Source organism: Strix uralensis, chromosome 5 (genome assembly GCF_047716275.1).
Source record: "Strix uralensis isolate ZFMK-TIS-50842 chromosome 5, bStrUra1, whole genome shotgun sequence".
NCBI lineage: Eukaryota > Metazoa > Chordata > Aves > Strigiformes > Strigidae > Strix > Strix uralensis.
The window spans coordinates 83,490,764-83,504,128 of NC_133976.1; the positions used below are offsets into that span (position 1 = coordinate 83,490,764).

The following is a 13,365-nucleotide window of genomic DNA, read 5'->3' on the forward strand; positions in this document are numbered from 1 at the left end:
TTCCCCTGTTGGATATTTCCATCCTTTAGGCTTCTCGCCCACCCCTTCCTCAAGCTCTCCCTCCCGACTCATCATCCTTCCCTGCAGACTCTGAGCCTCCCCCCCCCACCCCGCTCCCCCTCCTCCCCCTCCCCTGAACTGCCCTGGGGCTCTCTGCTCTCCTCCATCCTCCTCCCCCCTCTCAAGTCCCTCTCCCTCGCTTCTCCTCCCCTGCTCCTGGGTCCCCCTTCCCGTGTGCCACCATGACAGTGATGGCTGGAGAGAACATGGATGAGACTTCTGCGCTACCTGGCCACCCCCAGGATAGCTACCAGCCCGCTGCCCATGATGACCATGAGTGCTGTGAGCGTGTAGTGATAAACATTGCTGGACTACGCTTTGAGACGCAGCTGAAGACCTTAGCCCAGTTCCCCAACACTCTGCTGGGGAACCCCAAGAAGCGCATGCGGTACTTTGACCCCTTGCGCAATGAGTACTTCTTTGACCGGAATCGGCCCAGCTTTGATGCCATCCTCTACTACTATCAGTCTGGGGGGCGGCTTCGCCGGCCGGTCAATGTGCCCTTGGACATGTTCTCTGAGGAGATCAAATTTTATGAGCTGGGTGAGGAGGCCATGGAGAAGTTCCGGGAAGATGAAGGATTCATCAAAGATGAGGAGAGACCCTTGCCGGAGGGGGAGTACCAGCGCCAAGTATGGCTCCTCTTTGAATACCCAGAGAGCTCTGGGCCTGCAAGGGTCATTGCAATAGTCTCTGTCATGGTGATCCTCATCTCCATCGTGATCTTCTGCCTAGAGACATTACCCGAGCTGAAGGAGGACAAGGAGTACACAGTGCATCGCACTGACAACACCACCCAGGTCTACAAATCCAACATCTTCACAGATCCCTTCTTTGTTGTGGAGACCCTGTGCATCATCTGGTTCTCCTTTGAGCTGGTGGTACGCTTCTTTGCTTGCCCCAGCAAGACTGAATTCTTCAAGAATATCATGAACTTCATTGACATTGTGGCCATCATCCCTTACTTCATCACCCTGGGCACCGAGATGGCCGAGCGGGAGGGGACTCAGAAAGGAGAGCAGGCCACCTCCTTGGCCATCCTGAGAGTCATCAGACTGGTAAGAGTCTTTCGAATCTTCAAACTCTCCCGGCACTCTAAGGGCCTCCAGATTTTGGGACAGACCCTCAAAGCAAGTATGAGAGAGCTAGGTTTACTAATCTTCTTCCTCTTCATTGGGGTGATCTTGTTCTCTAGTGCGGTATATTTTGCTGAGGCTGAAGAACCTGAGTCTCATTTCACAAGTATCCCTGATGCTTTCTGGTGGGCGGTGGTATCCATGACCACTGTGGGCTATGGTGACATGTACCCTGTGACAATTGGAGGCAAAATCGTAGGCTCCTTGTGTGCCATCGCTGGTGTGCTGACAATTGCCCTGCCTGTACCTGTCATCGTGTCCAACTTCAACTACTTCTACCACCGAGAAACAGAAGGGGAAGAACAGGCTCAGTTACTTCACGTTAGCTCCCCTAATTTAGCATCTGACAGTGATCTCAGTCGCCGCAGCTCCTCCACAATCAGCAAATCTGAGTACATGGAAATCGAAGAGGATATGAATAATAGCATAGACAATTTTAGAGAGGCTAATCTCAGAACTGGCAACTGCACTGTAGCCAACCAAAACTGCGTTAATAAAAGCAAGCTGCTGACTGATGTGTAAACAAAAAAACCAAAATCCCCACTCACAGCTTGAAGACTTTAGTGACACAGTCACACTTTGTAGATGCTTTACTGATAGTCTTTGAATGCTTTATTTACCTCGTAAATGCATTGTTGCATTGCGAATTTTTGCTCAGCGATAAAGAAGCTTCCAGGATCCATGAAAGATAAGATTTTGTTTATTTTTAACAGGCATTTTCCACCTGGTAAATGATAACCATTTGAACTAGTTTAGTTTTAAGCTGTATGACGCTAGACCTAAACTTTTCCTCTCCCATCTCCCTTTTTTTTTTTGGATGAAGTTAACTTAAAACTAAGCAAGACAGTTTTTAGAGCTATAAAGCATATGCATGGATTCCAGTAAAAATATTCTGCAAAACTGCACAGTTGCAAGAAAGTGCATCAGATAATAATAATTAAAAAAAAATAAGATTAGCAAAAACCTGCAGCAAGCATTTGCCGTGGTTTTTATGAAGGAGCGCCAATTTTCCTTCCGCCCCCTATGTGAAAGATTACATACTTCCAATCTACAGATCCACACAGCACCTTATTAAAAACATACTTAAGCCTGGTCTCTTTTGCTGTCCATAGAAGAACTATTGTAAAAGGAAAATAACAAACAAAACTGAAGACAAAACATCTGCAATGCTGCTAAGTTCTCTTACGTGCAGATGATTTAAACACACTTTTCCTTTTCCCTGTCCAGAACTGGATACAAAACTTTAAGCCCCTCTGTTGCAAGATAGCACAATGGAGTTTAATATAAGCATGTTTGAATTTGATACTATTTATTTTATAATCGCATGCCTGAAACGTTACCTCAGACAATAGCGGATAAGCTTTCGTTTGAACTGAATCTTCTAAAAATAGGTCCTTTATCTCTCTTTTTTCTTTTCTTTTTCTTTTTGATTTGCATTCACCAGAAGTGCACTCCTTAATTTATTAAATCGTTGACTAGTAATTTAAAGTACTGTATTTAAGTGCGTATGTTAGTCAAATGGGAACAATAACTTTTGGAGATCAAAGCATGTTCAAATATTCAGCATTATGGCCTATTTGATTAAGGTGTAACTTGAATTAATTAATGCATGAATTCAATAATAATAATAATAACGATGATAATAATAATAACAATAAAAACAAAATTAAAAAAAGTGCTTGATAGACCAAGGGCCTGAACGAACTGATTAGAGAAACCTGGTTGTTTTCCTGCATTGCTCAGGGAAATGCGTTGGCTTTTGTCCAGGTGTTGTCGGAAAGGAACATATCCCATCCCTTAAAGGGAAAGCTATATGGAAAATTAAGAAGTCGAGTTATATATAGCAACACCTAAAACCTAGTATCCTTTATAGTTGAAAGGTGCAGATGCATGCTTTTTGGTGCATTCTCAGAATGTAAATGAAACTTATCTATTATATGCATCCAAATTGCAGCAGCTGGTTTCTTTTGCAGTCATTAGTTGATTCCCCTAAAACTCACTGAAGAGACTCAACAGATTGATTTAGATAGTTGCGCAGTGCCTTTATCTTACATCCCCTAAATTGCTGAAAGTGCCTCCAGGAACTGAGCTGATCAGAGACAGCGAAGGAAAGGGCAAGGCACCAACACACTGTCAGGAGAGTTCTGTGCTGCCTCCGGGCACAGCACAGAAGCGGGTAGAGAAAGAAAGAAAAAGAAAGAAAGAAAGGGCAAGTGTGAGTGAGAGGGACGCAGAAGAGGCGGGCAGAGACCACCAGCGCCCATGGGATACCTTCCTTCCCCAGCCAGTCCGATGCTGCAGGGCTCAGCATTTGCTTCTGCCAAATATCTCATGGTTGTGTTTATGCAAGACTTCGAGTTTCCCTAGGTTGTTTATAGAGGCATCGCTGCCATCATTGTATCTGCCCATCCTTTCCCTCTGAGATGGCTTTTTGGCAGCCTGTTCCAGCACAGCAGGACGCAGGAGGAACTAGGGACCAGTATGAACTGTGGCATCGCCCTGTCAGGCAACCAGGCTGCAGGGCTGTGCTTTTCTTTCCCTTGGATTCCCCAGCAAGTAGGGGAGAGAGGATTTCCAGTGTCCTCCCACCCCTGCCCCCCCCATCCCCTTTTGACAGTCTGTCAGATCTTAAATCCTATCACAGATCCTTTGAGCCATATTTTTCTTTCTGGCCCCTAACCTTACACTACTTCCACCATCATCTGGTGAGGGAAACAACACTAGGAGAAGGTATCTTCTGCAATATGCCAGACTTGACTGCTAGGCCCTGGAAGATAATAACCTTTGATGTGAACTAATGTAGGCACTAATCTTTATTTTTTAAATGGAGAAAGTTGAGGATCTTCATTCTGCACTTAGCATGTGGCCAACTGCTGTTGAACACTTCTCCTTCCACATTGTACAGATCCTTCCTTCCTCTATCTTTCAGATATGTGTATATATGTGTATAAATATATATATTTGTGTCTGCACATATGTGTATCACACACCTATGCAGACACACGTATATATAAAATCAAGGCACTTAGAGTTAAAAAACAACCCTAACTCTGCAGTTACGCACAAGCCTGACCTGCCAGGTTTCTAGAAAGACTTGACTTTATTTCTCACTGTGTGGCTTCTGTGAATCTTAACGATGAGAAAGCGATCCAGAACTGAGGGAGCTCTAACTCCTGGAAGAAATGCAAAGCATCAGATAAAACAGGGCATTACATCCTCTAGGTAGATATCGTAAAGCTTCCTTCCTGTCCCCTGCTCATGCCCCTGCCCATCATACACCTCTCTCCCCATTAAATTCTGGTGGTCCTGATCTTCCCAAACTCTTGAATCCGAGGATGTGACTTCTCATGTCAAAATAGACTTGAATGCTGCACTCAGCTTATAAAACAACCAACTGACTAAACTAAACAGCAATAATCAATTCAGTGCTGTGGGACTGACGATCAGAAAGTAGCATCTGGGAGATGAGGCCTCACTTCGGTAACTTCTGCCACAGTTGGGTATGCACACCTTAGTTTAATGAGCAGAATGATAATCATTCTGCATGCGTAAAGAGAAAAGTGCTGCATGCAGCGATTCTTTGTCAGGAGACTGGGATGGATCATTAGGACTTGGGGTGGTTTGGGGAGCCTGAATATTGTTTTGTCCATTTATAGCTCACTGCAAAGGATCTCAATACATATGGAGTACAGGAATTAACCTCATGTAGCATAGGCATGTGTTTTCGACAAGTTTGACACAAAAAAATAGCAACCACAAAAAAGAAAGCTCTTACTCCCTTTACACAGGAGTGCTGAAATGTCTTTGTGGGCCTGAAGGTGCACTTAACAAACTGCCTGTTCTTACCAGTAAGCATCCCTTTCTTTCTTTCTTCCTTTCCTTTTTATTTTTTTTTCTCCCCGTCTTGGCATATGTTTCTTTTTGCCACACATGAGCTCTATGAGGTTGTTTATGTCAGTGAAAGAGGACTGGAGATGAGCTGATGGCCAACTTAGTGCATCTCTGAAAGTCAAGAGACCTTCACTCATTTGGTAGGGACCTCTCAGAAGCGATGCCCATGTTATGCTGGACAGAGAAACCAGTAGATATGGCGGTCTTAGTTGGGCTGCAGTTTGATGAAGAAAGGCAGCTATTCCAGCATAAGGAGTCACTACCCAAGTCTCCTTTACCAGCCACTGCTCTATGCCTCTCTGTCCTTCTTAGTTGTCCCCATACAGCTTTTTCTTCATCCACTCAGTGAAGGGGATGAGGGAACTTACCTGGTGTGAGCAAGGCAGCAGTGCACTGCAGTGCAGAGGCAGGAATGAAGTGGAGAGGCAGTGGGCAGGAATCCCATAGGCTGGTATCGCTGCCAAAATTCCCCATCTGGTCCTACCATACTTAGCTATAGAGCACTAGTGAACAGGCAGAGGAGCAAGGGGGAGAGTGAAAATGAAAGGCTCTGTACTCCCTTCCTTCACAGAACTGAGAGGTTGCCGCCAGACTGCCAAGAGCTCCAATCCTCTGTGTGGCAACTCCAGCAGAGGCGATGAACTGGATTTACTTGTCTTCACGAGGAAGTTAGCGTGCAGTAAGCCAGGGTGTGAGTTCACAGCATCCTAGCAAAACCCATGCAGATTCCCTGCATGGAGCCTCTTAAGCCTTATCTCCACTGGGGAAATCAGGAAAGCTAATCTGAATTAATGAAAGGTGTGCATTTAAAGTAGATTTGTTAAACTGCATTGAAGCCCAGCATGGACATTCTGTTGCAGTATAAAAGCAACCTTAATCTGATTTGGAGCCATTTTTTTTGGAAGGAAAGTAAGCTGAATTGAATTAAGGCTGCTTTAATTCTGAACACAATGGGGCTTAATGCAGTTTACCTCATCTGCCTCACAAGTTCATTCAGATGGATAAGCCTTTAGTAATCATTAAATGTAATGGAACTGACACTACTTTGCAGGGGGTGGCTGGGCAGAGTGTGGCCATGTGCTACGAAACTCAGAATGTGAGTGCTGGAAATTCACAGCCTGGCTTACTGAGGGCTAACATGTTGATCCTGGCAACAATTCTAGTGATTTCCTTCCCTTGTTCCTGGTTTACACATTTGCAGGTGTGAGGAGAATCAATCTTGCTGCCTTCTGGGAAGTTGGCAATGATCATGGCCTAAGGAAATTAATTTCCACTTACAAAGTCTCTAACTGTTCACGTGCTTAACCTGATGTACTGTTGATCACGTGGACAAGCACTTGAAAGACAGTATGAAGCACTTGAGACAGGACAAAATTCAGCAAAAGTCCTTGTTTTCATCAGTGATTTTGCCCAACTAGAGATTTCAGGGATCAGACCCTTCTTAGCAAATCAGCTGTGTATCATTTATTAGAGGCTGAACTGGCCCCAATCAACAATTGGAGCAGTGGCAACTTTTAATGACAAATTTTTTACTAAGGGACAATTGTTTCCATTAGTCAGAAGTACAGAAAGTTTGTTTCTCATATGAGAGAGCCTAAGCCCAAGTGTAACATAAAAACCTGCTTATTTTTAAATGCGAGGAACTGAGGGCAAGTTTCTCTTTTCCATAGTTCACACTTGGACAGTGCAGTTTCTTACATGCACATGTATTAACTGAAATAAAATGAGCACTAGGACAGGAACATCTGTATTTTGTTAGAAAAAGGTGGGAAGTTGTATTTTAGAATAAGATCTTCTGCATACATATGTAACATACGGAGAGAATATATTCCTTTCCAAATATTAGCTGGATAACTGTTTTTAGAGGGGTGCCATTCTGGATTAATTAATTTCCCCTAATGTGAAGAGGGAAGTACTGCAGCTTTTCCAGGAACGGTCTGATCCTGTAGGTTTTCAGCAGCCTGATGCCACTGATCGTCACCGTAATGTCAGACTCACAGGAATGCAGAACCAGCTCCAAAGTGTGCTTTACCCTCCCTAGCCACAGAGCTGGACGGAATTGGAAAGCTGTCCTTGCAATTGGACAACACGGCAAGTTTGTTCCAGACCTGCCTATCGCAAGTCTGAAACAGGCTCCTTTTCTGAGATGCTTTAACCAGGGACCTACATTTCAATTTTGGTTGGACTTATTTCAGGCTGAGTTTCTTTTTCTGTTTTCTGTTGTTCTGGCTTTACTTAATCAGGTGTAGAGAATTTATTTTTCCTGAAATGCTTATCAAGTATTCTTAAAGGTGTCAGTATTCGTATCTGCAAAAATGAAACTTCAGGGTGTTCTACTGTTTCACTCAGAACAGGTGAACTTGCCACCGGTGAGGTCAACAATTTATGCTGTCAAGGCATAGCATGCTTTGATATTTTCAAAGGAAATAAAATGAAACTGAGGTCTTAACTGAAATTTGTCTCAAAGTATCTGTTAATATCTATGTAATTCTGTATATTTCACCTGCTCACAGGCTCTAGCAAATGTCACTACAAGTTATAAAAAAAAAAAGTCATCTTCCATTTCTAGTTTCTATAATAAAATGAAGACATTGCATTCAGTTCCTTTAGGTGCATCAGTCTTTGATCCATGTTATTGTTTCAGTGACATTTCTATAATGTAATTGGGATCAAATGTATATTTTACTTTTGTACAAAAGTAAAAATGATATTTTTATGACTAAATTCAGCAAACCCTTACCTATAACCTGCTAAGATGAAATCTTTTTTTCCTTTCCTTTACATGTAAACCATTGTTTTTGCAGTATGTCAGTTTGAAATGAATAAATAACAGCTGTCACTAGAACTGTATACGACCTCTCAGACATACCTCTGATTTTGAAGATCAGATATTACCAATGTGAAATATATAAACTGAATAGTCTCCATATGAAAGTGCACCATCAGGGCAACAAACCATTTAAGCTGACACAGCTGTACTTATTTCCACCATTTACAAATCGCTTACACTTTGGGTCAAGTATGTACTTCATTGTCACATTACAGCTCATTTTACTTCCAGTAGTGAAATCGTTTGACTTTTACCATTTTTAGAACATCTAATGTTATGAGTTCTTGAACTATTTGAAATGCATAGTTTTCATCTATGCAATTTTACCTGCTTCTGTACTTGTTCATCTGTTCATACTTGGCATCAATTAAAGATAATTTTTAAGGATCTTACCCAGGATTATTCTGTCTGGTTATTTTCTGGAGTCTGGTTTCTCTGCTGTCACTACCGGCCAGTTCTATCTGAAATGAATGGTTGCTTCATTGATGGTTTTCTTATTGAATGGTATAATAAATGGCAATGTAGTGAGTGGGAAATGTGACTGTGGGCTTTGAGAGGCTTGTAAATGTCAACTCAAGCTTTACAGTACAATTAATCCAAGGGTTTAGCTTCCATAGGCTTTGGATCTAGCCTTGAGCGAGTAATGTTCTGGGGCCAAACTCTGCTGCCTTCACTGCTGAGACGGCACTCTGTTCCACCAAAACCAGTGGAAATAAGAGTAAGCCTACTGATTGTGTTCTCCAAAGGCTTGTGGGTATCAATTAGCATGTTATGGCTACGTTCCTGAATCCGAACCACTGCCTCTAGTATTAACATATAAGTGCTGACTTGAAATCAGGTTTTGAAGAACTCTGACTGATGATGGGTTTTGATTTGGGTTGAATGTAAGCAAGTCAAACTGACTTGGTCTTGTTTTCTGTTGAAAATGGTTTGTTTTTTCAAGGTGTGTTTCATGCCGACTGGTCTTACACAGTCGTGCCTGACACGTCCCAATATTGTGTTATATATAAAGAAAGCAATGACAGAAATTCTAATTGTTTTATGCCAAAGGTATTGTGTATTAGAAGTCCATCTATAAAGACTGCCAGGTCTTTCTGTAGAGAGGTGCGGTTTGTAACAGTGGGATGCATACATGGTAGTGCTGATTACATATGGTGAAATGAAGTGAAAATACCCTAACCTTATATGAGGCAGAACATTTTGTGTGGCCTGTTATGTGATTTAATTTACTTATTTGTTTTGCTTTCTTGGTCAAGAAAAGCTCTCGTCAATGAAATACTCGTTCATCAATAGCTTCAAGTATATTTAGTCAGTCTTATTGAATCTCACTTACAAGTTGACAAAAATTGTTTTGTTGACCTGACAGTAACGATTTGCAGTTATCAGTCTTAAATGGGTCTAGTCCAAGTTATTTGCTGTTAGCTGCTCTGTGGTGCTGTTCTTAAATCAATGAGGTACTCATGTCCATGCCTGGCTTCAAGAGTGTGATCACTGTCATTGAGTTTTGTTGGGTTTTTGGCCCTAGGTGTGTCTAAAGTCTCATCACCTCTTTTTTCTTTTCCGTGTAAAAAAAATGAAATGCTTGTTTATCACCTCTACAGTATCGATCTTCTCCCTTTTGTCCTTAGCAAAACTCTTGTTGCATTGTTTGGATCAACTTGTAATGTTGCTCCGTAACCTGTTTTCCTGAATCTACAATTCACTTGCCGTATAACCTGTTTATGTATCCCTCTACTAACTTCCTCCCTTCTTGGCCACACTTCATCTTGTGAAATACTACCCCCAGAGCCTCTGCTGCTGAGGTCCTTCATGGCCTGTCTCATCCTGTCATGGAGCTAGCTCAAAAAGCTGCATTCTCTTAGGACTAGGAATGCCAATTCCTGTATCACAATCATACATTTTTTGAAGGAAAACCTTGCCTGTTTCTAGCTGTGTTGCCTCCTCTGTGTGGAAAATGCTCCTGCTAGGTTCCTTTGGCCATGCTGAGAACAAGATAATATCCCATACTTTATGATTCCTCATCTTTCCCACAGCTGTGCAGTCACTGTACCCCTTGGTATATCCTGTACTGAGATACTTGCTGTGATGTGATCAATTTTGCGAAGTGGAGGTTTTCAAACAAAACTCTGTGCATTCAGGACTAGGCCTAGGACATGTTTTTTTCCCTCTAAAATGACTCTGTTAAAAAAATAAAATCAACATTGTGTACTGGGTTAGTTGAGTCTCTGGGTTAATTTCTTACTTAATCTCAAAAGTAAATAGATGTGTGGGTTTTATTCCCCCAAAATGCAAATACTCCTATCTTGTCTTCTATGCTTCATCAATTGCAAAAATTTTGTGTATTGAATTCTTCTTTTGGTTATCCCAAGCCACCTCCTTACCTTGTAGGTTTTCTCTGAAGCGACCTACACTGAGGAGAAAAATTGTGGCTGTGCAGATGTAAATTAGGTAACAGACATGTTGATGATCCATGGAATAAGCTCCTTTTTCTTCTCCAGCTGCACTGACACTCAGGTTATAAGGGAAGCAGACTAATTCAGCACTTTCGACACAGAGAGGGAGAGAGAGTCCCTTCAGTAACAAGGTGCTCTTTTTATATGTTACCTTCTTTATATAATATTGATGACTTCAGCATGAATTTGATTTACCTAACAGTCTTGGAAGTTACTCAGCTTACATGTACTGTTTGATTAATGGATACAAAATAGTTGCTTTATGGAAACATATGAACTTCAGGTGTGAATATATACTCCCTTGCCATGCAGAAACTAGGTATTTGTACTTCTATGAATAAGAATCCTAATACTCCACAGCATAAAATGACTCTTACCTCTGAAAGCAAAAAGGAACTTTTCTCACAGGTGTGCTGTTACCCAGCTGGAGCAGCTGCCTTCAAGGCTAGCAGTCTAAGTCAGATGGCCTGACTGCCAAGGAAAGTCAGACTGTCTGAGTCAGTGCTATCCCTGAGAGCAGCTGCTATGCACTGCTGCAGACAACCTCTGCAAATAGGTACAAATATGTGCTCTTGAAGTAAACCAAAGCCCACAGAAATAAATAGGATTGTATCTTTTCACTTCAGAAGACTGTAGAAAGACCATGATTTCATGGTCCCTTTCAGTCTGCTAAGAAAAGAAGATGAGAAATGTTCTGTACTCAAGGCTTCTAACAGGTACTTTTAGAGTTGCATTATATCCCATGGTTGGTCTTTCTATAAAAACGCTCACTTTATAGAGTGTTGAGATTAAGTGTTCGAAAATCAAAGAAGCTTTAATTAGCACAACAATACTTCAATCCACTCAGCTTCTCTAACAGCTTCCTAAAATACCTCACATTTTATTTCAGTGAGAAGACAATTATGACTCTTGAATAGAAAGCTTTTACAGCTAGAAGTTGAAAATGTAATTATAGGTGGTATATTTGGTGACCTCCTCTCACTAGGTAGGAACACCAGCACATTTGGCTTTTGGGCAGGGGAGCCTGCAGTTGTCACTAAGTGTGACAGAGGGCTGCATAGAAAAGGCTGGATGATCCTTAAAAGGAGGACAGGTCGAGGACAAATGTCTTTCATGGGTCACCATTTTCATCCTGCCCGGTTAACAGCAGAGGGTGAGGAATGGGAGGTTCACCTGTATTCAGTTCATGTAAGAAGCCTGCTATATGACACCCAGATGCAGTGTGAAGTGGGGGTTAGTGTCGCACAGTTACCTAGGCTGGGTCGCTTAAAAAGATTTAGTTAAACATCTTTGATTTGTAAAAATAATAAGAGGGCGAATGCCTGAGGGCTTGACAATCCAAATGTACCTGCTATAGTGGGCATATGTGGGGTGTTTCCTTTGTCATTTCAACCCCTGTGAGAAATATATTTTTCATCTTGATACATACAGACGGGTTCACTGGGGAAAGAAGGGGCTAAGCCCACAGTTGTACTCTCTGGTGGTGCACACATCCACATTCATGGAGTCATATTCTACTTTTATCGTAGCTCAGTTATCTTTGGCGAAGTTGCTTCTTTTTGACAAGGAATACATAGGGCCTGAATCAGGCCCATAGCTTAGTATAACACTAAACTTTATTAAGAATAATTCTGTGGTGAGCAAGACAGAAAAAACAGCCATCCAAAAAGCTAGCTCTCCAGTCAAGCCATGGAAGGATTCTGCAGCTATTTTTCCAGGAATACTGAGAATGCAATATAGACTTGAACTATTTTTTCAGGTTGGGAAAAAAAAAAAAAAGGTTTTAATTTATTGAATATTTAGCTCATTGCTACTTGACCATTCTGAACACGAATCTGCACGTAAAATTCTGTGCAAAATTCTGAATGAAGGCTCTTCTAGACTCTTATGGGATTTAATTCCCTACGTGTTCTGGATTGATGGTGACAAATGAGACTGCCAGCAGGGTCCTGCTTCCAAGTGGAATCACTCAGGCAATGGTAGGTGTTTAGGTGTATCTTTGCCTTCTTCTGGTGACTTTGAGCCTTGCCTTCTGTTTTCAGTGCGCAGTATTCATCTTCAGCCCAAAAAAGCCAATTTCAGCTTACAAGGGAGGCAGCTTTCCTTTGGTTCCTCTTCTAGTTAGCCAAATGTTGTTACAAACCTGGTTTGATGAACTTTGACTGTTGCCATGGCTTTTGATGCAAATAAATCACTTGCAAATGTTCCTGAAATACTTAGATACGTTTATTTCTGACTACCCTGATATCTGCAGCTTCAATGAGTGCCGTTAAGTTTCGTTGTTTCAGTTGCAAACTGTTTTTTTCAGGAATTTGAAAAGATAAAAGGGGAAACGAATGTTTCCCAAAATGTATTCAAACAGCTTCCTCCCAAAGAGGGGGAATTTTTGAAACTGTCTTTTTTTTTTTTTTTTTGCTTGAATTGAGTTATCTTGGCATTACTTATATGGAAAAGAATAAAAAAATAAAAAAGGATCTCTGTTACTTGGGGTACATGCCTTTGTTATGATTATTTAGATGATAAAAATGTCTGGCGTTCCAAGAGAAGAGCATTTACTGCTAATGGGGCTTTAATGTAAACTCTTGTGATACTTAATATTTAAATCCTGAAGCGGGTAATATTGCAGGAACAGCCACTGGGTATGTACAGTAACAGAGCAGTATTTAGAGGGTAGTATCTCTGCAGCGTGGTGGTGGTGCAGTTCTGGAGTAACAGTCACAACTGGTCGTTGGAGTGTAGTAATGCAACTGGATCTGAGTGTTGGCCACTGAGCTGAGAGCCTGATTAGGACCCCAAAGTCACCCTGGGTCATTGCTTCAGTGAGGCAGTGGTTCAACAAAAGAATGAATTAACTCCAAGGCTCCAAATACCAAATGAGAAATCTTTTTGTGAGAAAAACACTAATCTGATATAAACTTGCTTGTTCCGAACAAATTTGTTCAATAAATTGTGATAGGCTAATGTCTTCCAGTGAAAATACGTATTTATGAAATAC

The 13,365-nt window shown here is 41.6% G+C and overlaps 1 protein-coding gene across 1 annotated transcript; it reads left to right on the forward strand.

The window, feature by feature from the left end:
• The first annotated feature begins 237 nt into the window (after positions 1–237).
• LOC141944827 (potassium voltage-gated channel subfamily A member 1) lies at positions 238–8,309 on the forward strand. The gene has a single exon (XM_074872038.1). The coding sequence runs from the start codon at positions 243–245 to the stop codon at positions 1,716–1,718; it is 1,476 nt and encodes a 491-aa protein (XP_074728139.1). The 5' UTR covers positions 238–242; the 3' UTR covers positions 1,719–8,309.
• Positions 8,310–13,365: the final 5,056 nt, after the last annotated feature.

Excerpts from the sequence above, each read along its gene's own strand:
- LOC141944827 (XM_074872038.1), top strand. The coding sequence starts at position 243 with ATGACAGTGATGGCTGGAGAGAACATGGATGAGACTTCTGCGCTACCT.